This window comes from Bradysia coprophila (assembly GCF_014529535.1).
Source record: "Bradysia coprophila strain Holo2 chromosome X unlocalized genomic scaffold, BU_Bcop_v1 contig_185, whole genome shotgun sequence".
NCBI lineage: Eukaryota > Metazoa > Arthropoda > Insecta > Diptera > Sciaridae > Bradysia > Bradysia coprophila.
The window spans coordinates 175,779-193,740 of record NW_023503305.1 but is presented as its reverse complement, the minus strand read 5'-3'; the positions used below and the strand labels follow the sequence as shown (position 1 = coordinate 193,740).

Here is a 17,962-nt window from a genome sequence, read left to right as displayed (position 1 = left end):
AGATGAGATTCGCTATGTGCGGTATACAATGATTAACTATAATTCGGGGACCGTACCGAATATTTTCCTACTGTCTTTTACCGAATTGATTTAATTATTTGTTTTTTCCCCTTAGCTTAAGCGTCAATAGTAGAAATTTGAGAATAAAAACCCTTTACAGAAACCAATATACTAATAATGCAAATAAAGCGCCAGTTCACCTAGGGTCCGTCGATAAAGTAAGTTACGCGTTCAATTCGTGCAGATATCGAAAAAGTCAATTCCTAATTCGACAAGAAAATGGATGCAAAACGTAGATCGTTAACGTTGATATAGAAAATATTAAATTAACCAGTGCGGTCCTTCGGCATGTGTATATTCATCGATATATATCTTTCAGCGGAACATACTTTATGAACGGGTCCTAACAGCAACCGAAAGAAAAAGACTGCAAATGTTCAGTTGAGGTTATTGATCAACAAAAACGTTAATTTATTCAAATAATTTATTTTATCGGGACGCGCTGCTGTGTTCACAAGCTAGAAAGTCATAGGCATGTTTGATAATTCAATCGATTGATAAAATATCAAATTTCAAAAAGTCAATATCACCCCAATGTTTTATCGATTAATGTCTACTGATCATTCGATGAGACTGATAATTCGATGAATATCGACTGATAATTCAATGAATATCGACTGTTAATTCGATGAATATCAACTGATCATTCGATTAATATCGACTGATCATTCGATTAATATCGACTGATCATTCGATTAATATCGACTGATCATTCGATTAATATCGACTGATCATTCGATTAATATCGACTGATCATTCGATTAATATCGACTGATTATTCGATTAATATCGACTGATCATTCGATTAATATCGACTGATCATTCGATGAATATCGACTGATCATTCGATTAATATCCAGCGGAAATGTCTTACAAATGAAATGGAAGGATATTTCATTGTATCTTATGGAAACATGACATGTGACGGCAAAATGTGTGTTCTTTTTTGTCTGAAAAATTAAAAACTGAAGCATTTGAAGTAGCACAAGATAGTGCATTTTGTCGAGTTATTTTTGAAAACATTTTTTTTTGTATTTTGTTGATTAAATTCTTTTTTTTTTGGCTTAGAAATGAGTTCTGATTTTTTTTTTTTTTTTTTTCATTGAACGTCCCGTGAGCTTCGACGGTTTTTATCGATTGTGGAAAGTTCAAATAATTTATGCTTGCGAAAGCTTAACTTTTACTCATGGTCTAGTTAATGATATTTTTATAAAAACAAAATTATATTTTATCTCGTTCTGACAAAGTTGATTCAATAAAATTAATTAATAAAACAAAAATAATAAAATTTGAAAATGCGGTTTTCTTTTTGAAATAAGAGAGAAATTACCATTGCAATTTCAAATGATGAGTCAAATAAAGTTCGCAGAAATTTTAAACGAAAATGTTTTGTGATTTTTTCTCAAGCGATGTTCCTTGCTTACTTAAGCTGACACCACAACCTATTTGTTAGGAATCTGACAATGATCAAGAAGGCTTTTAGAATGAATTGAATCTAAGGAGACTGTTGTAAGACGATAGAAGAAGAAGAAAGGATTAATAAAAAGATGGTTGAACAAGAAGTTCAGGGGACAACATCCCCAAGTGAATTGTTTCCATTTTGTGTAGTGCTTAAGCTGAGGAAGTTAGCGGAAGGCAAAATGTAAGAGCTGAAGCTTTTTGAGGACGAAGTTAGTTAAAGGAGCTGAAGTTAGTTAAATACAGGAAAAAAGGAAGGGTGAAAGTTGTTTTAGGCGTAATAAGAAGCTGAAGTTAGTTGAAGGCTAAATTGAACTGCTGAAGTTACTAAGAGAGAAAAAAGAAAAAAAAGCTGAAGTTGCTTGAAGGATAAGAAAAAAGACAAATGCCTTCATAGTTGCCCCAGGTACTTCACACCGCCATACAAGAATCAACATAAATTCGTGGAAAACAAAACGTAGTACAGTTTGTCTTGGACAAGGTTATGGTCCAGTCGGTTGTGAACTTTAGTTGGAGGTGAACCAAGGTATACTTAAGTTGGTTGTGGACAAGGTATGATGCAATCGGTTGGCTAGAAAGACACATTCGAATGCAAGGTTCAACAACACGAGGAAACGCTACAACTACTTCATAAAGAAAAGTTGACAAAGTAAAGTTAGTTTGTTGTATAAAAATCCAACGCGTTCAGTTCCTGTGAATGAAGTATAATTATTGGTTGGTTAAGACATCAGTTAGTTGAAAAATGTGGCCGTTGGATATAGAACCATCAGTATCCATTTTCGATGGAGATAAAGAGTAGAGGTAAGATATTTATTGGGGATGTGTCCGGAGTCAGCTCACCCGAGTGTGGATTGGGCACAGGCAGTATTTATCTTTCAAGAAACCTTGAAATTTGTCAAATTGATTCGGTCTAAGAAAACTTTCAAATCGTTGTCCTGTTGTCACACATCGTTGGCCGTTGGTTGTGCAGTAGTCACACATCGTTGACCCGTTGGTTGTGCAGTAGTCACACATCGTTGGCCGTTGGTTGTGCAGTAGTCACACATCGTTGACCCGTTGGTTGTGCAGTAGTCACACATCGTTGGCCGTTGGTTGTGCACTAGTCACACATCGTTGGCCGTTGGTTGTGCAGTAGTCACACATCGTTGGTCCGTTGGTTGTGCAGTAGACACAAATTAGATTCACCAACAATTCAGTGTTTCGCTGAAGCCAGACAGTTCATCAAAAGGTCTAACATTCGAAGAAGAAGAAAGTGCAGAAATGTCTGTGAAACATCCAATGATGACAAGAAAATAGTTCATCAAGATTGGTTTGGTCAGTGGCAATCTGACAGCATCCGATGATGACAGGAAAATGATTCATCAAGATTGGTTTAGTCAATGGTCATCTGGCGAAGACATCCAGTTAAAGAACGTACAACGTGACGTGTAGACTGTTAAAACAAAAGCAAATCATATTGGCTCAGTCGCACACGCTGGTGGCATTATTGGTTGACCTTAATAATGATGACATTATTTAAGGTCAAGGTGGGAGTATGTTAGGAATCTGACAATGATCAAGAAGGCTTTTAGAATGAATTGAATCTAAGGAGACTGTTGTAAGACGATAGAAGAAGAAGAAAGGATTAATAAAAAGATGGTTGAACAAGAAGTTCAGGGGACAACATCCCCAAGTGAATTGTTTCCATTTTGTGTAGTGAATAGTTGTGACACTATTATTTGTCATCCACCAGCCTTCTTCTGAGAACACCAAGAAGCTCGACTTCTACCAATCTGTTGAACAAGCTGCATTTAGATCAAGATTCAGCACAAACGACCACTTTCATGTCATGAGAACGCTAATCGAGAAATGCAATGAATACAAGATTGCTATGGTCTTGATATTCATAGACTTTGAAAAAGCATTTGATTCAGTGAGCATTTGATTCAATTCGTCGAAAACAAAAATCATGACAAACATTGACGATGACAGAGACCGAGACAGATAAAATTGATGATGCTGTCATTGAACGAGTCGACAGTTACGTGTACCTAGGTCACAAATTGAAGTTGGGTCTGGACAACCAAACTGCAGAAATAAAACGTAGAATTGGTCTTGCATCTCGTTTTTGGTCTTTCTGAATTTGCGACTTCCATCTGGATTCAGCTGCTTCAGAGACTTTTCTCATTCATTCTTACCGAAGCCATATTAGTCGCTTGAATTTGATGAGTTTGACTATAATGAGGCTCGTCAGAAAGCTGATACAGCCCATGGTTGAATCGTCTTCACCAACTACCTTCTACTTTTACACCTCCGGATATTGACCGAAGAATTCTTCTTTGAAACACTAAAAGTGTCCGTTCATCTCTTTTTTCATGCATAAAGCTTTCGATTCATATGCTACAACTGGTGGTACCAACGGTCCAGCGAACTCTAGATCGATTCCTGTGAAAGCGTTCCTACCGAAATCAGACGCATTTCCAGATATTTTAAGATATTCTGCTGATTAAGATGTGACCAAACAAATTGTTCCAGCTACCAGATTATAGTCTCAGTGACATTTTTGGCGGCTGAAAAATCGGTAAAGATCAACGCACTGCAAGCTTGAGTGGTACTCTACATAGGAGTACTGAAACTGGACAGTGTTTCAGTATCATACAAACGTAAAAACATTTTTGTATGTAAAATAGAGTACTTTCTGACCACTAAGATCACTCATGCTTGAAGTGCGTTGTAAAGATGGATGTCGTATTTTGTAAACAAAGTTTTGGTAAAAAATCGGTGCATTTTGGTGAACAACGTTGATTTTACTGATTTTACAAATCACGAAAATTCGTGAAAATTTCCGAAAAATTTTTCATGATAAAAGGTGCTGAATCAGCTGTAAATTCTTCATGCGTGTTTTCGTCACTGATGACCTTCGATCAATTCATTCAGGGCTGAATTTGAAGAGGTCACACATTGTGCAAAGTATTACAACGAGAGCGTATGGCATTAGGGACATATTAGGTGCGTTTGAGTTGCATACCACCTGCGAACGAGCAATGGTAACGACGTTTTTTAAGGTTTTTTTTTTTAAATAATATTTTCGAAATGAAAGACCATACGAGTTGCCATTTGTTGCTGGGTTACATTTTATTTGACAATTTCAAGTCAGTCTAATAGATTAATTAGTAGATAATAAGAAAAATAAACAGTTCAATAAACACTAAGCGTTAAAAGTAAATTTTGGTCATAGAAGCGACAAACAACTCTATTCGACAAACATTTTGTTCTTTCGAACCTTATTCAATTTACATGCATTGACATTTGCTGCAAATCGTAACGATTTCACGGACTCTTTGAAACAATCCTCGAACGGAGCCACATTGATGAACATCAGCGTTTTGGAATTGCCACCCAGACTGGGCATCAACAAATGGGTCAGCTTTGAATTGCGATACGGTACGTGATCGTTTTGATTCAACAGTGCCATGATGACATTCGTCAATTCGCTCAGCGATCGATTGATGTTTTTCGTTTCGTCCATACGGCTACTTGTTTTTGGACTTTCGGAACCAGCCAAATCAATCAAATTTATTTTGCCTACGCATTTTTCACCTGCAAATTGACCGAACAATAAAAAGCAAAAGTCAAATGATGTTCGAAAAGCGAAAAGGAAAAGACTACCGTACCCCGTCCATTATGGATTCCGGTCAATTTGATTTGAGTGACGGCATGGGACCTTGACGATCGCTCATTGCCGACAGTCGCAGCTGTTGCACGGTGTGAATTGGCCACTTCGATCAGCTCACGTAAATCTGCAGAGCTTTCGACGGTAAATTCCGTTAGATTGGAAACGTAAATTTCATGCGGTGTCTTTGGATTGACCATTCGAATTTCCATTTCCTTTTGCTCGTTACTCAGCAGATCGTACAGCACCTCATTGTAAATTTCCAAGAAAGTTACGCTAATGTTGTATGTCCACCCCAAATGTTTGTAATTCTCGACGGACGAAAACAGCAAGTCAACGGTATTCGGTATGATGCCCAATTTTGCGGAAGTACCTTCCATCGTGAACGTTTTGCCACTGCCCGTTTGGCCGTAGGCAAAGATGCAAACATTGTATCCGTCGAATGCCGACTGTATAAGCGGTGACACCAATTCAAAGACGTCACTTTGCGTCGACTGTGGATGGAAGACTTGGTCAAAAGAGAAATCGTGTTTGAGTCTCTTTCCGTTGTCCACTGTGCTGATTTCCAGCGACGTTTCATCGATATACTGCCATCCGCACACAAGACGGTTACCTTCCACATCCAATGGCGGTCTAACGCGACAAAATACCCGGATATTCCCTTTCAGGTCCAGTAGATCGTTGTGCAGCTGCTTACGTGCGATATTCGATTCGAATAGCAGTTCTTCGGACCTCTTTGCATTCACTTTATATTCGGCGAGCTCTTCGACCGTTTCACTGTATACCTTCTGCAATTGGTCCAATTTCGGGCGAATTACTTCATTTTCGGCTGTTAGTTTGTCAATGTTTTCGCTTAGCATCTTCGTTTCAGCCTCTTTGGCTTCTATTTGCGATTTTAGGAGACGAATCGTTTTCTCACTTTCCTTGTTGCGAGTTCTTTCAGTTGACAGTTGATCCTGTATGCTCTCCAGCTCGCTGCGCATTTCCGTCACCTGTGAATTTCAATTATTTACGGTTAATGTATGGCACTGGTACGAACAACAACGAATTTTGGCATCCTCGAATAAGTAGTAATAGTAATGAAGCTGTTACTTCTCACCTCTTCCTGATAGGTGGCCAATTCTTGTTCCATTCGATCGGCATCGTCAACTTTAGACTCAACTTGAGCATATTTTTCCCTGAGAACTGCGTGCTTTTCCGACAAATCATTGAATCGGGCCTTGTAGTCATAGGATGGAATTCGTTTCACTGCAACTTTAGCTACGGTTGGAGCTGCGCCAGCGGCAGGTTTCTCTGTGAAAAAAACAAAATAACAAAAATGGAGAAAAAGTCTTCAGTGTATTCGATAGTAACCGTACTTTTAGCAGCAACCGATGCACTCGTCGTTGCAGGCCTTGTAACCGGCCTTTTAAACAATGTTCCACCAGTGGCTGACTTAGATGTGGTCGGTGCAACTGCACTCGCTGTTCCCTTTGACGCTAATCCATGCGATGATGATTTACTTGCTAGACTCATGGTTGCCGCCGGTTTTGGCATTACATTCATTCGAGCAAGTTTAGCTGGAATCGAATCAAGTGTGCCAGCAGCGCCCCGTTTCAATGGAACTGTTTTGATGTGAGTCAAATCACTTATGGAACGGCTACGTCTCAATAAGTGTCGGTCGATGTTCACTCTGCCTGCCCGTGGATCTGGGGATGTTGCTCTTGTTCGTGCTGATTGATACAGTGGAGGATTATCTGGGTTGACCGTTGCGAGTGGTACGCGGGGAAAAGCCTCTCCAAATTTCAAGTGATTCGCTGCAATCCTATTTGCTCTCTCATTGGTAGCGACGGCGATTTTCCGTTTCGGTAAACGTGATTCCATAGTTACAAATTATAAAAATAAAATCGAACAACAAAGATTTTTTTTGCTTTAGACGTTGATGGACCGACGGTTGAAAATTTAAAAATGGAGTCAGTGACACTTCGAACACAATTTTTTGGTATTACCAGATTTTTTCGTTTTTGTTAGGTTGAAATTTCATACACAGACTGTGTAATACCGGTAATACCTTTCAGATCATTACCAACAATACCACAAATGTACCGAAATGTTTTCGAACCGGCAGCGGATGGTACATTACCGTGTGATAGAATTTAAATGCAAATGTAACCGATTTTTGGAATAGAATTGAAAATTCCGGATCGTAGAAGTTCTGTTCGTTTGAAAGTTTTCTTTTTAATATAATCAGAAATAATTAATTGGAGAAGTATTAGCATTTGAGGAGTGTTATCCAGTGGACCAGCTGGTCAAATCAATTGTTTATTTAAGTGATTACATCCACGGAAACCAAAAGAAAATTGGTATATAACGTTCAAAGAAATAGAAATTAATTGTTTCAGTTCGATGTTATAAGTACAATTTAAGGGAATTTAAGGATAGTTGCTCTTAAAAAGTTGTTTTTTCGTAGTTGTGCCAGTCCGAACAACATGTAGGTGTGGGTAGCCCGTTGCCAAATTGCAACGTAATATATATTACACACTTGTCACGAAGAAGTCGAGGTTTGCCGAGACTGACAGTGACAAGTGTGTACTCTATTTTATTACATAAGCGTATACGAGACAACAACATAGACCTCGAGTGTAATTTTTGAATTATTCTTCTAGTTAAGTAATTTTGACATCCGGACACCGCTCGTATGTGATTAAAAAAATTAACTTTCAAATGGTCCCGTGAATGAATGTTTCTCTGAAATGGTTTAATATTTTGACACTAGAGATCAGAGCGAGAGAACTGAAGACTATAGGTTTCTTCCAAGCAACGGTTTCGCCGAACAAAATGAACCGAAAACTAACCGAATGCGAACCGATGTCATCCATAGAACCATAACCACAACTTTTCTCTTTTGTTATTTTGACATTTTCATTGTTAATAATGTTGAGGTTATGCTTCTATGGATGACGGTTTGACATTTCATTCACCTTGGAAGAAACCAATACTCTCCCTAGCAACCAAACTACAATTATTAAGGTGGTAGATACGTTTATGAATCACTGCTACTTTGTTCGCTCGTGTTGTTGTTGTTGGTTTTAAGTCATATTAAAAATCAGCGTTTCTCAAACTTATTTTCCCCCCTACATCGATTTTTTGAGAGAGTTTGGATGCTAGAGAGAGTATTGAAGAAACCTATTTAATTAACTCTTGCCTTGGGGTACTTGTATTGTCAAAGTATTTGCTTCTCTTTCAATAGCTTATGATGTGAGTGAGAAGACCGAAGACCAGTTTATTATAACTTGCTTTGAGGTACTTGTCAAAATATTTCTTTCTCTTTCATAATAATATCTAGTATTGAAACGGTCACAAAATGCGAGAAAGATCCTCAATTCCAATAAACGTCAACAGAAGGTATGGTCGAATGTCAAACTTTGTATGTAGGGGAGGACATCAATGAACGTCAACACAAGGTATGGTCGAATGTCAAACTTTGTATGTAGGGGAGGACATCAATGAACGTCAACACAAAGCGACATGTTCATTCAAGATGTATTTTTAACTTATACGGTGTTTAAGTAGAGCGAGATGGAAAATCAACTCGGGGTCTGCTGTCATCGATAATACAAAAGAATCTGACAGCAAACCCCGAGATGGAACAATAGGTTGTCATCTCGCCATCTCTCTCACTTAAACACTCTATATAGATTTACAAAAAAGAATATAACAATTAATTTGGTGAAGGTATGGTAAGAACCATGTAATCCTAAAATGAGGTATTTTCATAAATCTGTATGCCGATGTACGGCTTGTCTCATTCTCTGTCGTTGTGTCAATAGGAAATTTAAGCGAGAACAATAAATACAGTGAGACTGAGCGAAGCCTTTCTTTTAAACGGTCTAATAGGACATTGAACTTGAGGGATGCATCAGTTAAGCATTTAAAATTGTTGAAATTATTTTGACTGGGAAATCATATCTTTTTTTTCCCAGACAGTACACATACAAAGGATGACACGGATGACACCGCATACCAACGCGATCTTTATTATGCAGTCACGGCAGTCACCTAATATAATGAACAAGAGACTGACAGCTATTTACACGGTATAGCTGGTATGGCTATTAATTTATACCCTACAGTGTGGCACATCTGACACACGAAAACACATCAACTGTCATTCTCCCCACACGCATTAATGTTAATACATAACAGTACCGTAAGTCAATTTTTTTTAACCTAATCGAACGCTTATATTGTAAAAATGTTACATTTCACAATTTTTTGTTTTCTCTTTTTACATAATTTTGGTCACACCTTTACACAATGTTCGTTCGTACTGTGCAATAGTGAAAATGATCCAAAGAATTTTCGGTAATTTTGTGTCGACGACAGCCAGTAAACAGTTTGTTCGCCAATTGTCGAATGTCTTATCAGCCAAAGAATCTCAACAACTGCAAGAGAATTGTATGCTCAAAGAGAACTGTATCTTAGTGGATGAAAACGATCGGTAAGTTGGACTGTCTGTTGTTTATAATGTGCTATCAATAATTTATGCGTTCCTGCATTCAGGTCATTGGGATCACTGTCCAAGAGGGATTGTCATCGTGTTGGACCCGACGGGAACATCAAATTACATCGTGCATTTAGCGTATTTCTATTTAATTCAGAAGGCCAAATGTTGCTACAAAAACGTTCCGAACACAAGGTACGTGGAGTACGCGTAACGAGAAACGCAACTAAATTGAGTGGAGGCCAATGATGTTATTAATAGATGGAATTTCCGTGTTTCAGATTACATACCCGAACCGGTACACAAATGCTTGCTGTAGTCATCCATTGCACGATATTGACATTGAAAAAGAGGAGCTAAATGCCATCGGAATCAGGAAGGCAGCTCAACGACGACTAAACTACGAACTGGGAATACCAATGGCACAAGTGCGACCCGAATACTTCCATTACTTAACTCGAATACACTATGCTGATAATGGGGATGGAATATGGGGCGAACACGAGATCGATTACATTCTGTTTCTGCAGAAGGATGTCGATCTGAATCCGAATCCGAATGAGGTGAGCGAACTGATGTACATAAAAAGGGACGACATCGATAAGGCGGTGTTGCATGTGCCGCTGACCCCATGGTTTCACTTGATACTGCAGCATCGCTTAAAGACGTGGTGGGATAATTTGCATCAATTGGAAAAGTTTGAAGACTTGGAGAATATTCAACGATTCAATTGACTGGTATCAATTCGGAGTCGGTGACGCAACAGAAGTTCTATCTGAATCTGAAATGTTTTTTTTTTACTATTTTTAAGTATACAATTTTGTGCTTACTATTTATGACGCCCAGCGTAATTTTATTAAATTTTCAATGGCATCCGGCAGAGGTCAAGTCATTGGTTAATTGTTCGATGGAACGAAAATAATTTTTTTTTATTGTTATGAAAATTGAAAATGGAAATGATTTTCGCTGATGCTAATGTAAGTTATAGGTGAGAATATAACTTCTACGCATATTTTCAAAGTCAAGTTGTCGATTTACGGATTTACGGTGCAATAAAAAAACTCGGGATCAGGTTTCTTTACACTTAATTGCTTTGTTTTTATTTATTATGCATCCAAAACGACTATAAAAATAGTCAAACAATTATATCAACAACTAAACAATTTAAAATCAATTGAGAAGATTTGAAGAGTATGACGCAAGTCGTTGTAGTGACCAAAAACAGTTTTTTATCTCATAAAAAAATGTGTATTTTGTATGGAAACAGTCAGTCGAAATAAAATTGTATCGCTGTCCTTTAAATATTCTTTTGTTTTATATGGAAACCAAACCCGCACCCGCTCACGCTCCTGAATGCAAGATTCTACTGTACTACATAGGGATTTCAGGGTCAAGTGGTTTGTAAGTGTTGGAGAATGTTTGTGCAACCACTCACCAACAGTGTGATCATACACTAGCGGAATTTTGAAAACAGACACATTTAACTTGACTTTCTGATTTCTCTATATAAACATAGCTAACGCCGACCCGTACGAAACACCTATTCGTATGAAAAGCCTTTAATGTGAAACTCTTCATTTCTCTTACTTCATTTTCTTCTCTGCTGAAAAACTATTCTCCCTTTAAAATCACTTACATTATCCACTCTTTGCCTTGTTATCATATACAACTAAATTGCCGGAGGCAATATAGACAGCCCCGTACGAAGTCAAATTTAATAAATTCCTATTTAAACAGCTATATACCGCTATATTTAACTATATTTCACTATAAATAAACTTTTCACAGATAAATATATGCTATTATATAGCTCTATATGCCTGTATATAGCTTAATATAGCTGTATATAGGTATATATAGATGTCCATATATGGAATCCCTGAAACCCCACACACATAACAAATTATTTCCATGTTAACAGAAACTCTCTAAGTACCATTTTCCCCAAGATACATCACTTTTAATAAAATCCAATATGGCCGCCAGCAGCCATTTTGTTAGGAGACCGGAAATAGTACCGACGCTTTACATTCGTTAATACCTTTCAAACAAAAAAAAATCATGAAATTCGGTCAAAATTTACTCGAGATATTGACAAAATACTCCACGTTCACTGTACGGCCGAGTAGCCAGATAAGAGCACACTCCAAGAGACCTAGCTCACGCTCAGGAGAACATAATTTCATAAACTTTTTTTCCCCTGATTGGTACGGTCAATACCTATCTAATAAAGCTAAAACAGACGACATATGTTCAAATGTGGCCGACCTACAAGTTCGAAAAACACTTAGGCACTTATTGGGCCCAGGGGGAAACAACCTGAAATGCAACTTATTTACAACTCATTTGCAACTCTTTTTTCTTCAACAAATTTTGGCACTGTAAAAAATTCTGGAAGAAATTTTCATACTACAAAATGCAATACCGTTTTTTCGTAACAATTTTAAAATCGGGATAATGAAATTTAGATTAGTGACGACTGTTGTTTTCAGCGCCTTTACAATTAGTTTCTCTTTTTATTGTGAACGCCTAGCATAAAAAAGAGTAAACATTTGTCTTGTTTTCGATGAATTCGCAATTTTTTGGGTTTCAAAGAATTTTTTTTTCGTGAACGTCTTGGTTATTGTTGAATTATTTTGAACTCTGAGGTATAATCGAAATATTAATCTTAAAATATTCGTCTTTATTTTTTGATAGTTCCCAGTTAACAGTCTATTATTAATCGTTGGAGAACGACGTAAAATCGAAATTAGAATAAGGTGAGCGAGGTAGTAGCTGACCGGCTAAGCCATTTTTTAACTTTGGTCATCAGTATCTCAGGATGATTTCGATGAAGCTAAGTTTTTCCTTCGTCAGAATTTAATTTGATCTGTTCCCATTCCGTAGAATATCAGAAATATTGACAATTAATTAATTTTGATTGTAAAAACCTGATTTTACTGAAGCACTGTTTTTGATGCAGTAGCTGACCACTAAAAAACGGATGTTTTTATACCTGACCAGTCTTGTTGCAGTAGTTGACCGCTACAAAATTAAGACATTTTTCACATTTTGTACACAACAATGCAAATGGAAGGTGAATTTGTCACATGAAGAAAAATGTACGGAATTTGGTGCGGTCAACTACACAAACATGGCATATTTTTGATGCAATGTTTTGACCACCATGTAATTAATCAAATATTAACTTTTAGACGCTATTTATGTTAATAATATTAATTGTCGAACTATTAACTACCTCAAAACACCAAAACTTTGTCTATTAATAATTCTTTTGTCAATAAAAACCTTAAATTAGACCACACCGATCTTACGATTTTCTTAAGAAATGTGCAACTTTGTACTGAGATGGTGCACTGGTTTCATTTTATGGTTTTATCAAATAAGTAAACATAATAATCGCATTATTTTCATGAAAAAGTTAATCGTTAGGCTCTAAAGATTAATTATAACATTAATTTGCGTATTTTCATTTGTAATTATTTTCCAAAACTGATAAATAATGTAGCTGGTCAGGTACACCTGCACGGTCAGCAATACCCGAAAAAAATTTAAATGATCTGAGTAAATTTCATTTGAAATGTTGTTTTCATTTAATTTTTTAAATTTTCGAAGACGTTTAATTCTAATTAAATCCAGAAAATAGAACGTCTTTACTCAGTTTTTCTAAATTTTAGGAATTTTGGAAATTTTTCAGGAATTTAAAGAACTTTAGGAATTTTTAGGAATTTTTGGAATTTTTCAGGAATTTATAGAACTTTAGGAATTTTAAGAATTTTTAGGAATCAAATTCTCAAAAAAATAGGCCCTGGTATTTACGTACGAAAGAACTGAAAAGCCTAATCGGATCCAAATATTTTCTGGAATAATTACTGTCCTTGCAAAGTTTTACATTTTACATTTTACTCAAGGATGAGTAGTTTGTACAGTTTGTTTTCAGTTTATTTACGTCGTAACAATAACAAATTTCGCATGTTATTGACATTATTGAAATAGATCACATGAGTATATAATTATACGCGGCGCTTATATATATTATTAAAAAAATGTGGAAATCCGTGGAAATCATAATTTATTTTTCAATCATTAAAAAGCAACAATATTTTCGACTAACCACAGTATTTATGGACATCATTTATTTGATGCTAATTACGAATGTTACATAAAGGTCATATTTAATTTCGAATGATCTCAATTTACGTTTCGTATTTTTTCACAAAATATTCTGATAAAATAATGATTAATTACACGTAAGAGTGCGTTGATTTTTACATTTTTTAGACTTTGTAATAAGCGATCACCCGAGTATTTTGAAAGCCATTGAAAAAAGCTGACATGTCCTAGATTCTCTATGAACTAGGTCCTACAATTAAGAATTAAAATCCACAAAATTCCTAAAATTTTTAAAAAATTTTAAAATTTAAGAATTTTTAGATTTTAAATTCCGAAAATTCATAAAATTCTATAATTTTTTTTTCTAAAATTCTTAAAATAAATTGAATGTTAAATATTCAGTCACACCTCTCATGACTTTATTGTTCGTCAAGATTTGTAGATTTTATCCGTATGTAAATTCGAAAATCGAAATTTTTTGTCAGGGTCTCAAAAATTCGAATCGAGAAATTAATCTCTAACATTTTAATGCCATTTTAAAAGCCGGTGAGGCGGCAGCAACGTCATCTGTTATCATTTCTCTGGTCAGAGAAATCATTCAGCAATTTATACAACAACATCACTTTACAACACCGAGAATTAAAATAGTTATTTATGACATAGAGTGCGAAGTACTTTATTAGGCTCTAGATGTGGAATTATGACACGAGGCAGCTTGCCGTGTGTTCTTCTAATACACATCGTAAGTCTAATAAAGTTCTTCGCACCGAGATTCATACAACGGCAGGGCGGATTAACAATTCCAGCGCCCTGGGCTCTAGATATTAAGTAGTAAGTAAATAATAGCCTTTTGGAAATATAAAGAAACCCAAGATTTGTCTCAATTTTCTTCGTTCTATTCGTTCTGCATGTACTTCATCTCATAAGAATGGACTACCTACCTTTTCATTTCTTCCACTTAACACGTATTACGATTGAGTGCAGCGCCTAACTTTACGTTTCTTATAGTAGGGCTCACTAGCTGTATTTTGGTGTATTTTGGTATAAAAGCGTGAATTTTTTACCATTTATAACTATGCACTTGGGGATTCCAAAACGATTAGAAGACTTTGAAAAAGTGACCTCTGGCGCCATCTACATCCGGTTAAAGTTTTCGATGCAGAGGTAATTTTGATGAATGTCTGTGTAGCAACAATCGAAGCTACGCAGGTGATATTGGTCTCAAACGAAAGCTGAAGATTCAAAGTTTTTTTTAGTGCAAAAAAATTCACGAATTTTTCGATTTTCCCGCAGTTTTTCCGAATTTTCTTACAAATAATATTTTAAAAATGAGATGGAAGTTAGCTGATTTTCAAAATTGGTTCAAAAAAGTTTTTTTTCTTCTTCTTCTTCTTGATTTTTGCGGCTTTTCCACTTACCTCCCATATATTTTGAAATTTGATTGAAATTGGGTCCCACCACATATCGCACATCACAAATCATACATCCTTTGATCCGGATGTAAAGTGTTTGGTATCGTTGGTATCGAAAGCTGGGGGTCCCAGCTAGGCGTTTAAAATATTCCTGTGCTGTTTGAGAAGTTTATAAAATTTGTAGAAGAAGGAAAATCTTAGCAAATTTCGGGCACTCAATCTTTTTTTTTTTTGAAATCGAAAAACTGGTTTTATTTTGCTTTTAGATCTTGCCTAGTACCAGTACTAGTCTCATTAAATTTACGAAAAAAAAATTGCCGAAAAAAGTCGCCATGAAAAAGGGTCCAAATTCCAAATTTTCGATGAAAACTGAAACTAGTTGCGGAACGTCCAAAAACTTTTTCGTCGTTAAAAGTTTGGAAACTGAACGTGAAACGATAATGTTTCATTCTTCATCGTCTCCAATAAAAAGTTGTTGATGCAGAAATAATATTTTTATTTTTATTTGTCATAATCAACACAGTAATTTCAAAAATTCAAAAATCTATTATTGTTTGTTGAAGAACTAACACAGCTCTGTAGTGTGGCTGAGACGTTCTTACTTAAAAATTTCGAATTCTACTTTGAAACAGGACGAGCCCTAACAGATAAAAGAAAAAAAATTTAGATTTTTGTTTCAGAAAAAGTGGGGTTTCTCATTACCGTATCATGTGTAATTTCAGTGTCAACTGCAATCTTGCCCCGAGCCATGGTCAAGTATTTCCTGAATTTTGCTACATCGAACTTCTTAGTACCATCCACACATTTACGTCCCTAACGTTCAGAAGTAACACACTCATTTCTGTAAAATACTAACCAAATCCGTTTTACAAACCTTTTCGATGGGACATGCAGTTGGAAAGCCAACCATTTCTAGAGGAACTTTCGCCTCTTTATGTATTTCTATTTCTGAACATAAATCTGGAGTGCCCGTCATTATTGCCATGCCATTCTTATAAACTGTATACTTCGCCTGAAGAAGAAACTGTTAGAAATGGTTCAAACTGTGTACGATGCCATACTTTCGCCTCTTTGAATCCCTTGGACGAAACACAACCGGATGTGATAACTTCGCACTTTTTGTTAATGGAGCTGGTGAAGTTTGTATCAACCGTAACGATTTGACCTTTACCTCCGCAATTGTCGATGCTATTGAATTTGAATTTGAATCCGTCCTTCAACGATAAACATTAACAGTCAGACAATCGACAAAATACACTCAACATCACAAAACTTACACACGCTGAGGATAATTTTAAATAAACTATTGAACAAGATAGAAATAGCAACCAATTTACTTTCATCATCTCGCCAAATATTTACTGTTTGAACCGAAAAATAGATAAACAGACCACAAATCGCGTGCAGAGTTCACTTCTGACTGAAAAATTAGAATCGATTTTTTAGCATTTATAGAGGAACTATTGTTTTGGCGAACTTCCGATTGTTTGGAATCGTTCTAATGAGCTGAATTTAAAAAACAATCAAACGCAAAATCATTTGAACTAAACATTTAGACTCGGAATTTGAACCCATCATTAACATTGATAGAAATCAGTACATCGGATGTTGTGATGTATCTCTCCTTTAAATCTGTAACTTCAATGATCTCTAAAATGGAATATTGATGATGTATGCCGGTAATATATTCAAATGTTACGCAAAATAACTCTCAGGTTTTATTATCATAAATTTCAGTGGAAAAAATAGGTTCCGATGATGTAAACTTTAAAAAGGCGTCCCCATTACTAACGTCATCCAATTTAATTACAGAGCTTGCGCAAATGAATTTTACATGCCTAGGGTCGAAAGTGGCTTATTACACACCTAGAGAAAACAAGGAAACTGGTTTAGGTTTCAAAAGCATGTAAAATCCATTACATAACTCGGGATAAAAGTTGAAAAGTCTCATTTTCGTGTATTTATTGACCTCGGCTTCGCCTCGGATCAACAAAATTCACACAAAAATTCTACTTTTCAACTTTTTATCATTTGTTATGTAATAGTTATTTATACAACCGAGTGATAAATGCTTTTTTAGGCACTAGAGTTGTATACAACGTTTTTCGCAATAAAGGCAATTGAAAGTCCTTCTTTTCGTCACTTGTTGCGAAAAAACTAGTTTGTGGAAACATATTATTATTCGAAAGTGACAAGAACACTCTTTTGAGAGACACAAAACCATCTTTAGCTGTCGTTGTGGAAGTTCGTTATCAGGTCAAAAATGCGTAAAATAAATCGGAGAAGCGAAAAGAAAATGAAGCATTAGTCACGTTATCCCTAAAGTACCTAAAAACGCCGTTTCGTCCCGCGAGTTCAAAAACATCACAGCCCATCTTCATAATTTCCGCAAATTAAAAAGTGAAAACAAACCCGTTGGGGGAGCTCATCAGGGACGATAATATGTGTAAGTCTTTGAAGCTTTGTGCGTTCTACTTAGCTTTAGATTGGTTGTCATTTGTGAGTGATATGTTTGGTTGGTAGTAATATGCGAGTTTGTTTGAAGGATAATGAGAATAGGTGTAGTCAACGCACTTCAAGCAAAAGTGCTTCGAGTGACAGCTGCCAAATAGAGTACTATAGACTGTTATGATCAGAGCGAGAAAACCGAAGACTAGTTATTATAACTTGCCTTGGGGTACTTGTCAAAGTAGTTGCTTCTCTTTCAACGTGGTACGTTGAGAGCGAGAGGACAGAAAACCAGTTTATTTTTACTTGCCTTGGGGTACTTGTCAAAATATCTTC

General features: G+C 36.1%; 3 protein-coding genes across 3 annotated transcripts; 1 reads left to right on the top strand and 2 right to left on the bottom strand.

Moving 5' to 3' along the window:
- Positions 1-4,613: 4,613 nt before the first annotated feature.
- Positions 4,614-7,192, bottom strand: LOC119068414 (protein claret segregational). Its single transcript, XM_037171982.1, has 4 exons — positions 6,529-7,192; positions 6,270-6,463; positions 5,172-6,162; positions 4,614-5,097 (listed from the first exon to the last, which is right to left on the bottom strand). The coding sequence occupies exons 1-4, from the start codon at positions 7,031-7,033 to the stop codon at positions 4,751-4,753; spliced, it is 2,037 nt and encodes a 678-aa protein (XP_037027877.1). The 5' UTR covers positions 7,034-7,192; the 3' UTR covers positions 4,614-4,750.
- A 2,014-nt stretch (positions 7,193-9,206) lies between these two features.
- Positions 9,207-10,741, top strand: LOC119068418 (isopentenyl-diphosphate Delta-isomerase 1). Its single transcript, XM_037171987.1, has 4 exons — positions 9,207-9,359; positions 9,491-9,650; positions 9,713-9,848; positions 9,935-10,741. Exons 2-4 carry the CDS (start codon positions 9,496-9,498, stop codon positions 10,385-10,387), a joined length of 744 nt encoding a protein of 247 aa, XP_037027882.1. The 5' UTR covers positions 9,207-9,359; positions 9,491-9,495; the 3' UTR covers positions 10,388-10,741.
- Positions 10,742-15,657: 4,916 nt separating this feature from the next.
- Positions 15,658-16,606, bottom strand: LOC119068420. Its single transcript, XM_037171989.1, has 5 exons — positions 16,456-16,606; positions 16,240-16,392; positions 16,053-16,190; positions 15,881-15,991; positions 15,658-15,818 (listed from the first exon to the last, which is right to left on the bottom strand). Exons 1-5 carry the CDS (start codon positions 16,522-16,524, stop codon positions 15,777-15,779), a joined length of 513 nt encoding a protein of 170 aa, XP_037027884.1. The 5' UTR covers positions 16,525-16,606; the 3' UTR covers positions 15,658-15,776.
- Positions 16,607-17,962: the final 1,356 nt, after the last annotated feature.